Source organism: Glycine soja, chromosome 20, assembly GCF_004193775.1.
Source record: "Glycine soja cultivar W05 chromosome 20, ASM419377v2, whole genome shotgun sequence".
In the NCBI taxonomy this organism is placed as follows: domain Eukaryota; kingdom Viridiplantae; phylum Streptophyta; class Magnoliopsida; order Fabales; family Fabaceae; genus Glycine; species Glycine soja.
This window is the reverse complement of record NC_041021.1, coordinates 1,417,192-1,434,106: the sequence shown is the minus strand read 5'-3', so window position 1 is coordinate 1,434,106 and position 16,915 is coordinate 1,417,192. Positions and strand designations below refer to the sequence as shown.

Here is a 16,915-nt window from a genome sequence, read left to right as displayed (position 1 = left end):
TCAATAAAAAAGTGTGCATTCATCTCCCTTAATTTTGTGAGTTACACTTATTTTACAACAGGATTGTTGAAGGATAATTTTAGGTGAAAGGTTTAGAAACAAAATGAAATTTGTTTTCTCAAAAGTGAAGTTGATGATATATATTTGGTTAATACATGTTTTGGTTGATTAAGTATTACATTCATTCTCAGCAAGATCTGCAACGCTCTTTTAGAATCTACATGGTATGACCATTTTCATCCTTTGGTTGTTTTTCTCTTTTAATTTGTTCAAGTTTGGTACATTACACATTTTACGGTGCACAAATGCAATGAGAAGATTAACAAAATAAAAGAAGATATATGAAAGAAAGAAAAAATCTTAGTTTCTTTTTACTTGACTTCATTTCTTTACTATTGTGCTAAGGTGAGGTCATCTTTATAGTTATGTAAAATCATAGTTTAAAAACCCGGTCCAATGCGGCTGGTTGAAGCGGTCCAACCGGAACCTTGTGGCATAACTAAGTCGGTTTGGTTGTTGGACCGGCCATGCATCTTGTGACACCCTCTACCCCGACATATAAATAAATAAAATATATAAAAAAAATATCGGTAACCAAATTCACACGGGTAAAAGGTTCACATTCACTTCACTATTATCAATTAAAACTTATTAAAAATATATTCGGCTCAAAACAAGGCCATCAAAATTTACAAAAATATTTTGTTAAATCAGTGAGATAAAATAAAATAGACTAACATTATGCAATTAATATAAAACTTATGTCCCACTGTCACATCCTATCAAAGCATTGTGTCCCAACGTCCTTCAGCACAAGGTTCCTTTAAGCACTTCACCTAGCCATCTGCTCCCCCGAACACAAGGTTCAAGATCATCACAGGATCCAAACACAAACAGCAAACCGGGAGTGAGTTATCACATTTCTAACTACTAGAGAGAAACAAAACAACATATAGTAGCCAAATACAATTTACTTAGCATATCTCACATTATTTCATCACTTTGTCATTCAAAATTCACTTTTCATCCATCAATCACCTTACACAAGAATCACACGTTCTAATCAAGACATAATAACACCTCAATTTCATAATAAACAATTAGCAAGCGCATGAGACAATTATGCTAAGACTCAAGCCTACATGCAATGTGGTACCATGTCAGTGAAAAACCACCTTGGGGCGCTTAGGAGTACATAACAAGACACACCACACAATGGGTTTGTCAGGTCACTCTCACTAAGTAAGATCATAGGGAGACCAGTCAGGGTCACGATGTTTTGCGAGAATGCTCCAACCATATGGGATCAGTATAGGCTTAAAGGAGCACTCAAACCCGATGACCCCCAAGACCTACACTCCGAAGAGTCCGTCAGGGCCTCTCCCTCCTGATTCAGGTCCAACCCCTAAAATCATTTTAGCACACAGACACTGCTAGTGAATTATACAATACCCACGACCTCACACTCGTGTCTTAAACACGTACAACATATTGCGCTACAATTTAACACCGGTTCCTAAATAGGAACCTACACTTTCTCTTTAACACTGGTTCCTAGATAGGAAACCTACACTTTCTCTTTAACACTGCGCATTTATACTTTTCTCAAGATAACACTGGTCGGGTTATTGTACAATTCATAGCTTATAACACAAGTAATTTCACATCAAGTGTTAACTACACACTTATCCACAACTAAAACTCATTCACAATTTCACATCTCATAGTGTCACAATCCACCATCACATGTTTTCACGTATCTCACAAATTAACACATGTTCAACTTTACACTTATACTCAATCTCAATAACAATATTATAATCTCAAAGCACATGTTATTTCACAATTCATCACATACTCACAATTTGAATCATCATTTCATATCCTCAATATAACAATTTATACAAAAGACTATCACAACATGAGAACTAAAACCCCTCAAATAATATTACACACTTATATCAAAATCATAGGTCAAAATATATAAATATCAAGAGCACAATTTATCAAACAATTTTCATTAGGACATCAATATTTTATTTATAATCATAAAGGAAAATTTGTAATTTAATAAACATCCCAAAATAAAACCTCAATTTAATCCTCTAAGGATCCCTACACATGTTCTCACTAACCCCCAATTGTGAATAACTCATCCCTTACCTCTGAGCGGACTCACGTGTCTTCAGCCAGCGATAGCAACATCTCTAGCGGTTCCCTAAAATTCTTTCAATTATTCCTCCGACTGCTTCGATAGAATTCCCAAACGTCAGAGAGACGGAGAAGAGATTGAAACCTCCACTTGTACTGTCTTCATGCGATTCCTTTTTCTCCCTCCACGAATATTATTTCGCAAATCCCAACGGTGGAAGCGTGCGGAATTGAATTTCGAATAACATATCCAAATTTCATGAAAATCCAACGGCTAACGAAACCGGGATTGTAGTTTTACCGAGACAGATTTGGGTTCCTGCGGGAAATTAAAATGCTACAATGCGAAGGGTTTTCCTCTAATCTCAGATATGATTTTGAAATTCCCAACGGTGAGAATGTTCGGAATTGGGTTGCAAACATGATACTCAAATTTCACAACGATCCAACGGTAAACAGGTTAGAGATCGTCATTTTTCTGAGACAGGTTTGGTGGGCTGCGGGAAAAAGAAAGGGTTTTGAGAAAAGAATGGGAAGAACGAAAATGAGGCCAAAAAGGAGGCAGCTGACTTAACATAACTATTTATACCTAGGGTACTCAGCCTATTATTTGCTCTATATTTATTTATTTATTTATTTTTACTAAAAAACTTTTTAAATTTATTTACGAAAAATTGGGATGTCACACATCTGGCTCGGGATAACCCGATCGGTTAAGGGTAAACCCGGCAACCTGGGCCGGTTTTTAAAACCCATTTCGCTTATTAAAAAACAAAAAAAAAAGCTCCAAAAAAATTCATGACTTGTGTAATTGTGTTATTGAATTATAATTTGTGGACTTGTGTTGTCAACTTTAATACTTCAATTGTTATTTTGGATTTTAGAGTATGAGTAAACTTTTCTTAATTAAATAATGTTAGTTATATACTTATATATAATATATGCATATATTATTTTGAATTTTTTAATATATATATCAGGTCAAACAGGACTAATCACTAGCCCACTGGTTGGACCACTGACCCATTAACTCATTACCTCAATCGGATCAATGATTAGACCAATTTCATAACTTTGTGTAAAATAGTTTTTATGAGACTAGTTTTTGTACCAGGAGTAGTTCATGTTTGTTAGGGCAATAAGTTAAAGTGCACAAATGCAAACCTACCTATGTGACACCCTCTACCCCGATATACATATTTATATAATATAATACATGGAAATGTGAAATTATATAAAATTATTTTATTCAATAAACATAAATAAGCTCATGTGGGTAAAAGGTTTATATTTGCATTAATCACCAAATTAAAAACTTATCAATTAAGGATATAAAAACATTTCCGACTCAAAACAAAGTCGTCTAAGTTTACAAAAGAACTCAAGTTAAGCATCAAAATAAAATAAAGTAAAATAACACATTCAAAACATCATGCAATTAAAACAAAAACTCATGCCTCAATGTCACATCCTATCAGAACATTGTGTTTCAGTGTCCTCTAGTATGAGGTTCCTTAAAGTAATCCACCTAGTCCTCTGCTCCCACGAACACAAGGTTCGAGATCATCACAGGATCCAAATACAAACAACACACAAGGAGTGTGTTATCCCATTCCTAAACATGTAGAGATAACACACCCACCCACACACACACACATAAGATAAGTATAACAAGTTCAACTTAGCACAATTTGTATCATTTCAATACTCAACACGTAACATCACTTGTCTCAAGGATTTAATCACAAAATCACATTCCACACCTTCACATTAATCATGTGTTCAGAACAATGAATCTCAAGTACAACACATCATCTCTCACTCACACAATTCATTACTCATCATCAAGTAACAAGTCACAATGATCATTACACAGACATTATGCAACAGATACACTAAGACTCAATCCTATATGCAATGTGGTACCATGTCAGTGAAAAACCTCGTCGGACGCCTAGTAGTACATGATAACACAGACCACACACTTGTAAGCCAAGTCACTTTCACTAGGTAAAATCATAGAGAGACCAGTCAGGGTCACGCGGTTTTGCAAGAATGCTCCAACCATATGGGATTGCACAGGCTTAAAGGAGCACTCAAATCGAGTGTATTTACCCCCAAGGCCTAGACTCTGAAGAGTCCGTCAGGACCTCTCCCTCCCAATTCAAGTTCAACCCAAAAACATTTTAACATGCAAACTCTATCTATAAACTATACAAAACACATGGTCCCTCAATTGTTCTCAAAATAATTTTAACTCGTCGCGCCTCAAAGTGATTCAACTTGTTGGGTTCCCACAGTGGATCCCATCATAATACTCGTTGTGCATTAACTCGTTGCCTTAAAAAGGTCTTACAGCCGTGAGATTGTACGATTCATAGCTTACAACATCTCAATACATGTGAGATCTCTCAATTTAACACATACTCAACTTGTTACTTACACACAGTTCATCACACTTTCATAATCCTAAGACATCACATTATTACGTCTCGTGCATCATATACATATCACACAGTAATAATATTAATATGTCATGCTTATATAACTAATCATCTCATTAAAACAGACATTTAAAATCATATATGAGCCACTAGAGTTTGAACTATGCAATACATACAACTACTCAATCGTTTTCAAAATTATTTTAACTTGTCGCGCCTCAAAATGATTCAACTCGTCAGATTCTCACAATGGATCCCATCACAATACTCATCTTGCAAAAATTCATCGCCCTTAAAATGTCTTACAATTGTGTGATTGTACAGTTCATAACTCACAACTCAATGTCATCATCACTTTACACTTCACAATAACATGTATAATCACATTGAGGAACGTATTAATCCCACATTTGTTCACAACACATGTCTCATCACGCCTTCTAACTAATACATTGTCGCTTCTCGTACATTTTATATATATATATATATATATAATCATACAATAGCAATCTTTCAACATTTAAGGCATATAATCATTCACTTATCAATAATAGAATAGAACATGTGATCACATCATAGGGAACAAAACCCCTCAATCAATTTCCAGAAAACATGCAAGAATCAAGAATTTCCAAATTTCTAGATTTTTAACATTCAAATTCAAACACTCAATTAAACCATCCAATTCGTATCAGGGCATCAATTGACCCGTCAAACGTGAGCAATTCATAGTTATCATTGTACAAGAAAAATTAGAACGCATAAAAAACATCCCAAAATTAATTCCAATTTGATTCTCTAAGGACCCCTACACATGTTCGCCCTTACCTCAATTGCAATAAACTCATCCCTTACCTCTAAGCGGACTCACATGTAAAGTCCGGCAGGGACAATGACATCTCTAGTAGTTTCCTAAGATTCCTCAAGTTTTTTCTTTGGCTGCTTTGCTAGAATTTCCAAGTGTTAAAGAAAAAAAAAAGGGATTAAAGTCTCAATTTCATTGTCTCTGTGAGATGGGTATTTTTCTCTCTACAAGCATTATTTCACAAATCTTAATGGTGCAAATGTGCGAAAATGAGTTCCGAAGGTAGTGTACTATATTCAGAACGATCCAATGGTGAATGAGTTCGAGATTGTAGTTTTACTGGAACATGTTTGGATATATGCGGGAAAAAAAAAAGATTTTGGGAGAGAAAGAAGAAATAATGAATTTGGGAAGAAGAGGAAGCGTAGAAACATACATATAGTAAATGTAAAAGCTGACCTAATATGTTTCTATTTATAGTTAGGATACTCTGAACATATTATTTACTCTATTTTTTATTTTTTTATTTTATAAAAAAGAACTCTATTTTACTATTTCATTAAATAAATAACCAATTAAAACATCTTTTCATTATCTAAAACATCATTTTACTCTATTTATTTTTTAATACTATGAAACTCTTATTTTAATTAACAAAAACTTTTTTCTCTCGTTTATTTAATGTCTAAAAACTTTATTAATTTTTAAATAAAACTCTTTTTATTTATTTTACCCAAAACGGTGTTACAACCTATACCTGAAAATTGAAGATTATAGATTGTATGAGGAACCGACAACTACTTTGTCCTTTGTTGAAGCTATTTTTTGTCTTTGCCGGTGCCAAATCAGTTGTTTATTCACATATATACGAATTTGTTAGTATTCATCTAAAGTGTATATAAAATTTGCATATTGGAAGAAGTAGACATCACTTGGGAAATCATACATTTTGCTCACAAGTGAATATAAGGAAAGTTTTTACTTGTCAATATGTTTAGAAGCAAACGAAAAAACCATAAAAATAGTAAGTAGAATCCAAGGGCTAAAATGTAACTGAACTGAACTCAAAACCTTCAGGAGTAACTCAGCTTTAACCAGAGTTATAAAATTATACTCATATTCTTATGAATGTCGCAATTGAACTAGAAAAGAAATATACTGTTTGAAGAGCATTCTGATTAGCCTGCACTTTGGCCTTTAAATGGAGATTTTTTTTGGATAAGATAAAATCCAAGATTATTTGTCTTCAATTTTTTTATATGCTCCAGTAATATATATATCTTGCACATGCTATATCCACTGATTACATGTCATTTAAACAAACTATCTAGGAAATCAAATGGCATAGGCAGAAGATTAATAAATAATCACTAGCAATAGAACATGTGCTTCTTGATGTTTTCATTAAGTTTAGGTAGAGATGCTGTCTTTGGAGGAGGAGCTCTGGATAGTGTAGATGTGCTTCTGAACAAAACGTAAGGACTCTGATCTCTCAAGGTAGAGTCTGCCTCTATATTTGGTTTACCTAATGAAATTCGTATTTAAAATGAACACTTGAAGCTGCATGTTTAGAAAGCTGACTGGGACTACATTACTACACAACTTTATAATCTGCATCCTTTCACTATATGCCAAGGGTCAAAATTTTGAGCAATCATGGGAAGCTTGATGAAGAGATGGTAGGGTTGTTACGAAATTCTTAGAGGATAATCGTAAGGTTGCTGCTTTGACAAAGGTGGAGAAGCCTGTAAACCGTAGTTACAGCCTGTAACTAAGGTCAAAGCTTTGTCATTTGGGGAGAGGGCTAAGCTGTTGAATTATCCAATGGGACAGAGGTTGTTTGAGATAATGGCTGAGAAGGAGAGTAATATGTGTTTGGCTGCTGATGTTGGAACTGGAGCTGAATTGCTTGAAATTGCTGAGAAGGTAGTTCTGATATCTTTTTTAGGAACAAGTGCTATTTTGTTCACTTGGATCATCAGCTTGCAAGTATTTTCTTACTTAGAACTTGTAATTTTGTTTTCTTGCTTATATACATGAAAGAATCCTGTGTTCTCTGGCTTATTAACATCAACTGGATTCTAATTAGAAGATTGGTCATGATCATATATTTTCTTTTAACTAATTTAAACGGTTTTCTCTTTCAGGTTGGACCTGAGATATGCTTGCTGAAGACTCATGTAGATATTTTTCCAGATTTTACTGCTGATTTTGGCTCTAATCTTCTCTCAGTATAGTGCTAAAAGATGCTCTCCTTTGTCTATATGCCTTTTTTCCTTCACAGGATAGCACAAGAAACCTTTTGGTTTCTGATATTATTGACATTAGCACACTAGAAGATTTGCTTGAATTTATTCAAACATGATGCCAATTCCTGCCTTTAACCAATGATAAGGGTGTTTTGTACTGTGAGCATTGTGTGTGATAAGTTTCAGGCAATCTTGTACATTTCTGGTCTAGTTGATCTAATATATGCTTTATTTTACTGAAGATTGCAGAAAAAGATAACTTCTTAATCTTTGAGGATCGTAAATTTGCTGATATTGGCAACACAATGACCATGCAATATGAAGGGTAAGACTGCTCAACTATCATTGAATCTTGTTCTGGCTTCCTCTTAGTCTTATCTATTTCTGCATTCAATATGACTTTTTATTCCATTATCTCAGAGGGGTCTTTCGTATATTGAATTGGGCTCATATAGTAAATGTTCACATAATCTCAGGTCCTGGAATTGTAAATAAATTGTCATCATATTTGCTGATGAATCCTGTCGAGAACTAATAAGGAGGGTGTTGATTCTGCAGTACAGAAATTGGTTGCTTATAATAACAGCTTGTGTGAATTCCATTTTTCCATTTTTTGCTTAAGGAAGTAAATGCTTGAGTGATACTGAAGAAAGTGAATTCCATTTGTTTTTGTAGGTGAGTTAATTATTGGATTTGATTGTTCACAGCTTCTATAGCCTTAAGGAAGTTTTACTTTGAGAACTTGTCAGGTAATTTAAAGAATATTATGATGAAACCTGGTCATGTATTGTTTTTTTAAGTCTCCAGTTTTCCCCCTTTATCTACTGCTATATTTGAACTATGGGCAAAGGGTTTCTGAAAATGAATTCCAACTTTGATGAGTTACTTGAGCTGAATCAGAAAGGAGATACAACAGAAATACTGGCATGTTTGTTCTGGTTTTGATTGCAGTTCTTCTGTTAGTGTAAAATGTAGGAGAAAAAAAGGCTAGAAAGAAGAGGAGGACCTGTGATTGCAATGAAGATGATGGTGATGAGCTGCTAGATTATGACTCAGCAAGCCATAAGTTGGTTTCTCTGTCAAATACTAGAAGTTGGTTGCTTTATATATGTGAATTTGCATTTTGGTGAAATCATTTGATTCTATTTGGTGAAAGCATTTGAATTTGCATATGTGAAATTGAGTTATAGTTTCACTCTTTTGATTCTTTTTTTTTTTTTACCTTAACTCAGGTTCATATCATAGTGCATGCCTTACATATTAATTGACTTAGCTCATGTGCACCTTGATTTAGTTAAGAACAGAAGTTGCTGCAAATATTGATGATTCTGAAAAACATTTGATGTACTTTACACCAAATTGGCTTAACTGTAGCAACATATATTGGTCTGATTATATTTTGAATTACAGGTTGAATTTATTGTAAAAACAAAAACAAAAACAAAAACATTTTAAGAAATTCATCTCAGGTTGACGTTTCAAATCTACTTTATTATTTAAATGGTCAGATAATTATTTTATTCTTTTATCTTATTTATTTTTCTTAAAATGATTTTTTATTTTAAAAAATAAAATTATTTTGATCATTTATCTTATTTAAAAGGTTAAAAATGATCATTTATCCTTATTTAAATTAAGACTTTTATTATATGAAAATTTAATGTGAACCTTTTTCTTCAATTATATATTTTTAGTTGAAATTGCTTGATACTAAACAAGAAATTCACACGAGAACGATAAATAAGATATATAAAATTAATGTGAATTCTTTTTAGAGATAATTCAATAAAAATCCGGTGATTAAAGATATTTTCATTTTTAAATGAATTATCACTATCACTAGTATTTAATTAAAAGAACGTTAGCTGGTGGTAGACGTACGACACTTAGGTCAGTCCATACACGTTACACATGTATATTGTCAACGACACCCACCTCCCTATTCCTTAAAGCACTTATCTTCTTCTGCTTCTTCAATGCCATTCTCATCACCGTTTTTTTATGTTTCTTGTTGGTATCTAAACCCAAAGGATTTTTACCAAAGTATAGCTATTAGTTCAGTTCATATATTACACTACAGAGTGCATATACTCAAATATACACTAGTAGATGATGGAGTCAACGACCCACAAGTACCCCTTCATAAAAAACTATGCCTTTTTCTACTTCTGCTTCTTTCTATGTCCTCTCTTAGTCTCAGCTTCTTCAAAATCAACCAATTCATTCCCTAAAGAAGCATTCCCAACAAAGCATGGTTACCTTCCAATAAGTCCCACTTCAACTTCTTCCATTTTCTATGCTTTCTACGAAGCACAGAACTCAACTTTACCTCTCTCTCAAACTCCACTTCTCATATGGCTCCAAGGTGGTCCTGGCTGCTCCTCCATGATTGGAAACTTGTATGAACTTGGACCGTGGCGTGTCACCGAATCACTCACCCTTCAACCCAACCCTGGTGCTTGGAATAGAATCTTTGGCCTTCTTTTCCTTGACAATCCCATTGGAACTGGCCTCAGTGTGGCCTCAACGAGACAAGAAATTCCAACGGATCAAAACGGCATTGCAAAGCATCTTTTTGCTGCTATAACCAGGTTTGTTCAACTTGACCCCCTTTTCAAGAATCGCCCTATTTATATTACTGGTGAAAGCTATGCAGGGAAGTATGTGCCTGCAATTGGGTACTATATATTAGAGAAAAATGCAAACTTGAATGTTTCTGAAAGAGTGAATTTGGCTGGTGTGGCTATTGGGGATGGATTAACTGACCCCGAAACTCAAGTGGTTAGTCATGCTGTGAATGCTTATTATGTTGGATTGATCAATAAGAGGCAGAAGAATGAGTTGGAGAAAGCTCAATTGGAAGCAGTTAGATTGGCCCAGATGGGCAATTGGAGTGAAGCAACTGATGCAAGAAACAAAGTCTTGAAAATGTTGCAGAGCATGACAGGGTTGGCTACTTTATATGACTATACAAGGAAAACACCCTATGAGGATGATTTGGTTGAGCAATTCTTGAACATTGGCGAGGTGAAGAAGGCCTTGGGGATCAATGAATCATTTGCGTATGAGTCATGCAGTGATGTTGTTGGGGATGTATTACATGCTGATGTGATGAAAAGTGTGAAATATATGGTGGAATACTTGTTGAGTAGGAGCAAGGTGTTGTTATATCAAGGTCAGCATGATTTGAGGGATGGTGTGGTTCAAACAGAGGTTTGGGTGAAGACAGTGAAATGGGAAGGGATTGTGGAATTTCTGAATTCTGAAAGAAAAATATGGAAGGTTAATGGAGAGCTTGCAGGGTATGTTCAAAATTGGAAGTCTCTCACCAATGTTGTGGTTTTGGGGGCTGGTCATCTTTTGCCTACTGATCAGCCAGTTAATTCTCAAAAAATGATAGAAGATTGGGTTTTGGAAAGGGGTTTGTTTAAATAGCAGGAAAATGTTTCAAGAAATTTCACTTCGTTGTATTTGTAGTGAAACTAGCGACATTAAACCGTGAGTGAGAGTGAGATTACTAATGGATGAGGTTTAAGAATCTCATTTCAAGAAAATGAATGGTTTAGCAGGTTTAGTATTTTTTTTTTTTTCTCTGTATAATTCTACGTCATTATTAGTGCACGACTTAGCTATGGAGAGTTTCCAATTTTATATCAGAACTCAAAATTACATGTAAAAGCAAAAATAGTTTTAAATGTCACCAGACTATTGCTAAAACAAATTCCTTAGCCTTATTTCCTTTAACGAAACAATCTTTCAAAAGGCCGGTGTTAACGTAAAAGTGGATGTGCATCTGGGGTGGGTATAATAAAATCGATACATTTTTTTTTGTTAATGCCTGCGGCTAGACAAGATTACTCTGTGTTTTGCAACAAGAAACAAAAATGGACTAGTATCATATTTTTTAATATGGAAGTGAAGGAAAGTTTAGGATTAAATAACTTTTGATCCAGTAAAATATGGTGTTTCTTTATTTTAGTATTTTTTTTTTAGACTTTGAAGATTAATGTTTTCTTGTATTAATTCTAGATAACAATGTTAATTGATGACTTAATAATATCATTAAGAATCAATTGATTTACCTTGTCATTAAGAAGAAGGTCAACAAGATACGGGTATTTTTTTGTAGTTAAAAAGTGTCACCCTCCCTTCATAGTCCTTACCACATTACTAGAAATCGCTTCATAGAATTTCATCAACACTTGGCCTTTCTCGTTAATCTTATGCACCCATTCAACGCTCTCACGGACACCCCTAGAACTAGCTTAGTGAGGCTATTTCCTTCAACTATTCAAGGTATGCCATCATTTATGATGTTAGTCATTTTGGTGGTAGAATAGTTGAGATTTTCCTAGCTTTATTGAGTTCAGTTGTTCCCTTAAGCCTTAGGCGCCAATTCAGAATGAGTAGAGTTCAAGTTATGGAACTTCCAGGAGCATAAAGATAGGAATAATGATACATGAATATTTTATTATATTAAATATTTTATTAATATTTTTTTATTTTATTTTTTTCTATTATATCATAAATGTGTTGGATAACATTATTATCCGTGAATGTCCATCAAATATGTTTTTAAAGATAGAAAGAAGATTTCACTTGACGTATTTAGGAATTCCGACACTTTTCATTTTACTTGAATAAACTTTTCAATAAATATTTATAGAAAATAAAATAATTTTTGAAAAGTTAATATTAACTAGTGTATAAATTAATTTACAAAATCTCTTTAATTTAATTTTTCTAAAAAATGATTTTAATTTGTGTAAAAACTAACTTTAATTTATAAAGAAAAAGTTAATTCATTTTACTTTTTGTAATTTTTTCCCCTTGTAAATATTTCTAAGTTTAACTTAAGCTTGTTCGATGCATTTGTTGGATAATTGGAGAAGGCTCAATTGGAAGCAGTTAGGTTAGTCCAGGTGGGGAATTGGAGTGAAGCAACTGATGCAAGAAACAAAGTTTTGCGAATGTTGCAAAACATGACTGGGTTGCCTACTTTGTATGACTATACAAGGAAGGTTCCTTGTGAGGATGATTTGGTTGAAAATTTCTTGAACATTGCTGAGGTGAAGAAGGCCTTGGGGATCAATGAATCTTTTGTGTATGAGATATGTAGTGATGTTGTAGGGGATGTCTTACATGCTGATGTGATGGAAAGTGTGAAATATATGGTGGAGTACTTGGTGAGGTGGAGCAAGGTGTTGTTATATCAAGGTCAACATGATTTGAGGGATGGTGTGGTTCAAACAGAGGTTTGGGTGAAAGCAATGAAATGGGAAGGGATTGTGGAGTTTGTGAATGCTGAAAGGAAAATATGGAAGGTTAATGGAGAGCTTGCTGGATATGTTCAGAATTGGAAGTCTCTAACCAATGTTGCGGTTTTGGGTGCTTGCCATCTTTTGTCTACTGATCAGCACTGTTAATTCTCAAAAAATGATAGAAGATTGGGTTTTCGAAAGGGGTTTGTTTAAAAGTGTGCAGGATGAAAATGTATCTAAGAAGTCTATATTTGTTATGTAACTATTTGAAATTCATCACGAATTATATATATATATATATGTCATGGTTCCAGTTCTGCTGTGAATGAATAAAAGTAAAAAAAAAAAAAAAAAGTATTGTTAAGCAATTTGTATGTCTTGTAAGTAGGTTTAATTTTTTCATTTGACAATTTTGAATTCATTATTTATGATGATTAATGTTTTGCTGTGGAAATACCTTGCTAAAATTATAAGGAAAGATCACTACAAATTCAATGATGAATTTAAGTTGGGATGCGAGATTACAGGGTAAATATGGGTCTCTTATTGCAGATTTACAGGAATACAAAATTACTTGCATTATTAGATCTATTTACTCAGAAAACTAAATATAGTAAATTTAATGTAGCAAACAAAACACGGAATCCCAATTTGTCCAAATTACCATACTTAGAAGTTGTCATAAAGGGAACACTTGGTTTTGCATACCCTTTTTCCTTTTTGATACCCTCTTGTCCAGATTATACCATATTCAAAGGTGTGCAAGTAGTGTTAGAAGTGTTGTCCTGTGTGGAGACATTTGGGAAAATCCTCTAGAATTTCTACCAGGGAAGTTTCTGAGTTCTGACTGATACTATCATGTTGGAGACTACTGGCCACAGGGACGACAAATTTAGTATGCAACTTTGGCGAATTAAAAATAACTTTATATCACAATTTAATTATTTGTCGTAAATCTAGAATATAATTTATATATTAAAAAATATTTATTATATATTTTATTTATAAAATAGGCAACCTAAAAATTAGTTATAAAATCAATAAAAAAAGATAATTTAATTCAGTTGATTCATCAGAATGTGTGTATAGTTATAAACCTTTTGACATTATATATTGTAAATTAAGATTTATATTGTTTTTTCATATTCCAAATGAGAGAGAAAAGAAAAAACTTTTTCTGATTCTTTTCCTCATTTCTCTTGTTTTTAGTTCAACCAATTAATGTGTCAGATTTGAGTGAACATCTAAGTTACATTAAAACACAAAATGAAGGTAAAATATGAATTACATGAACGATAAAGCACGTAATGTTTCATATCAACTATATGGGGAAAAAAATCACCAACCAGTCAACCAGCCTAAACTCTCATCCTCTCGGACATAAAGCCACTTGCAAAAGAACTCAGATTAGCGCAACTGATGTTTGAGTCTGGAAATGTATTTAGTAACATCTATATTAAAATTAGGATAAAATATGTTTTTAATACTTATAATATCATCTGATCTTAATTTTTAGTTTTCGAATTTTCACATCATATTTTAACTTTATAAAAAAATATTTTTTAATTCCTCATCATAACTTGAAGCTGAGAAAATATTAAAATTAAAAAGTCAGTCCAGAGATTAAAAATATATTTTTTATAAAGTTTATAGATAAATTGCATGAAATAAAAGTTCAAAGACTAAAGATAAGATTAAACAAAAATATAAAAATTAAAAACATATTTTACACTTATAATTATATTAGTTAATAACAAAATATGAAATATAAATCATAAATCTTGAAAATTCTGCTTTGCTGAATAGTATTGTGTCAATGTTTATTATAAATAACATTATCAAAATAAAAACATAAAAATAAGAAACTGTCAAGAATTTTATTTAGGAACTAAATCTAAAACAGATTTATATTATGAAAACTAAAATCTTAATTAAACTTTATATATTAAAAAATTTAAGGCTTACATCTTTTTTGTACGTGTAAAATAGTTTTGATTTAACTACCTAAATTACTTTTTTTTTACTGCCTAACATTTTTTATGTCCGATTTTAATATTTGCCGTTAGTGATGATCCGTAAAATTGGAAAATATGTACCCTCTTATCACACCTTAAGTAAAGACAATGTTCCTTCTCGTCTAGTGGTGTTCAGACCACATTGGGCTGAATTTAACTAGATCGGTTACTCACCTGAATAAAATTTTACTGGGTTGAATTGAGTTTATGTAATTTTATTAGTAGACATGATCCAAACCAATTAAATCACAAATGAATTGGATCAAATTGTATTGATCAGGTCTATATATTTAAAATTTATTTTATTTTGCAAAAAATAAAATGTTAGAATCATACTTTATTTTTGTTTAAAATTTTGTAAGTATATAATAACTAGATGTACTCCAAAGATATCCAATTGTGATAATATTTGACATGTGGAATTAATAGTTTCAATGCTAATATAATATTGTTATTTTAAATAGAAATAAAATATTATATTAGACTATTAGCATGAGAAAATATAAACAAAATCAAGATAGTGATAAAAATAACTTAAAAAAAATCATGGGTAATTTAATTTAATAATTTAACAAACTATGTTAGCTATAAATTAATATTTTTTGTATTTAATAATTAATTTATATAATAATAAATTTAATTATATGCTATGGGTTGGATCAGGTTAAAAAAATAGAACTCACTATCCAACTCATACATGAGGTATTTACTTTCTGCACTTCCATACCTGCTTTCTACACTTCCCATTTTCATTGTGTGAATAATATTACCCTTAATTAGCCTTGACACTCCCTTCCCCCAAATTCTGGAGCACCTATTTTGGAAGAAAAATGCAAAGTATTGTTCTAAAATAGGTATTTTGAAACACGTTTTAGGATTTACAAGTTTATTATGGAATACACATTTTGTAATACACTTGTAAATCTAAAATATGTTCCAAAATATCTATTTCATAAGTCAAAAAGCAAAAGTTTTGTATTACGGAATAAGTGTTCTATATCACATTTCCAAATCTACAAATATATTATGTATGGAACGAGTATTCCATAATAGACATGAAAATCTACATGTGTTTTGATTGAAATGTCTTCTGGAATATCTATTTCATAAGCCAACATAATAGGTGTTTTGTAGCAAATTTCCATATTTACAATTGTATTACCAAACAGATATTTCATAATAGACTTCAAAATCTCCAAATGTGTTTCGAACAAAATCTATTCTAAAATACTTATTCCATAAGCCAAAAATCAAAAGTTTTGTATTACGGAATATGTGTTTCATAGCAGATTTTCAGATTTTAAGTATATTACAGAATAGGTATTCCATAATATACTTAAAAATCTCCAAATACGTTCCGGCACCCGAGGACAAATCCATTGTTTAGTGGGGGCAATTGCCCCCACTAATTTTTTTTTCTTTTTGCTTATATATGTGTAATAAAAAATAGGTATTGTTCTTATAAGATAATTTTTGTAATATATATATATATATATATATATATATATATATATATATATATATATATATATAAGAAATAAAAAAGAGAATAAATTGATACTAATTTTACTATTTTATCCTTTTAATTTTTAGATTTAATTACCACTTTGGTCCTCTAATTTAATTTTTAGGTTCAATTTGGCCTTTTTAGTTTTAAAATGTTCAATTAGGTTTTTTATTTTTTTAAAATTAGTTCAATTTGGTCTCATTTTTCTTCCATCATCTCCGGATATTTTAAAAAAATGAGACCAAATTGAATTCACTTAAAAAAATAAAAACCTAATTAGAAATTTTAAAAATAAAGGGGCTAAAGTGAATTTAATGTATATAAATTAAGAGATCAAATTGAACCTATAAAAATAGAGGCCAAAATAATAACCTAATTTTTAATGCTTCAACTCCTCTAATTTCAATAGAATACAACAATTCATTTACTAACTTACACTATATGTTTTCATTTGAATGATTTCATCTCAATTCCCAAATAAAG

At 32.0% G+C, this 16,915-nt stretch overlaps 2 protein-coding genes and 1 long non-coding RNA gene across 3 annotated transcripts; all 3 read left to right on the top strand.

The window, feature by feature from the left end:
* Positions 1–6,165: 6,165 nt before the first annotated feature.
* On the top strand, positions 6,166–9,026 carry LOC114401436. Its single transcript, XR_003664272.1, has 4 exons — positions 6,166–6,897; positions 7,037–7,326; positions 7,548–8,398; positions 8,601–9,026. It is a non-coding gene; the product is annotated as an uncharacterized LOC114401436 (long non-coding RNA).
* A 537-nt stretch (positions 9,027–9,563) lies between these two features.
* On the top strand, positions 9,564–11,370 carry LOC114401419 (serine carboxypeptidase-like 50). The gene has a single exon (XM_028363934.1). It carries the CDS (start codon positions 9,759–9,761, stop codon positions 11,082–11,084), a length of 1,326 nt encoding a protein of 441 aa, XP_028219735.1. The 5' UTR covers positions 9,564–9,758; the 3' UTR covers positions 11,085–11,370.
* A 1,079-nt stretch (positions 11,371–12,449) lies between these two features.
* On the top strand, positions 12,450–13,245 carry LOC114401724 (serine carboxypeptidase-like 50). Its single transcript, XM_028364305.1, has one exon. It carries the CDS (start codon positions 12,620–12,622, stop codon positions 13,073–13,075), a length of 456 nt encoding a protein of 151 aa, XP_028220106.1. The 5' UTR covers positions 12,450–12,619; the 3' UTR covers positions 13,076–13,245.
* Positions 13,246–16,915: the final 3,670 nt, after the last annotated feature.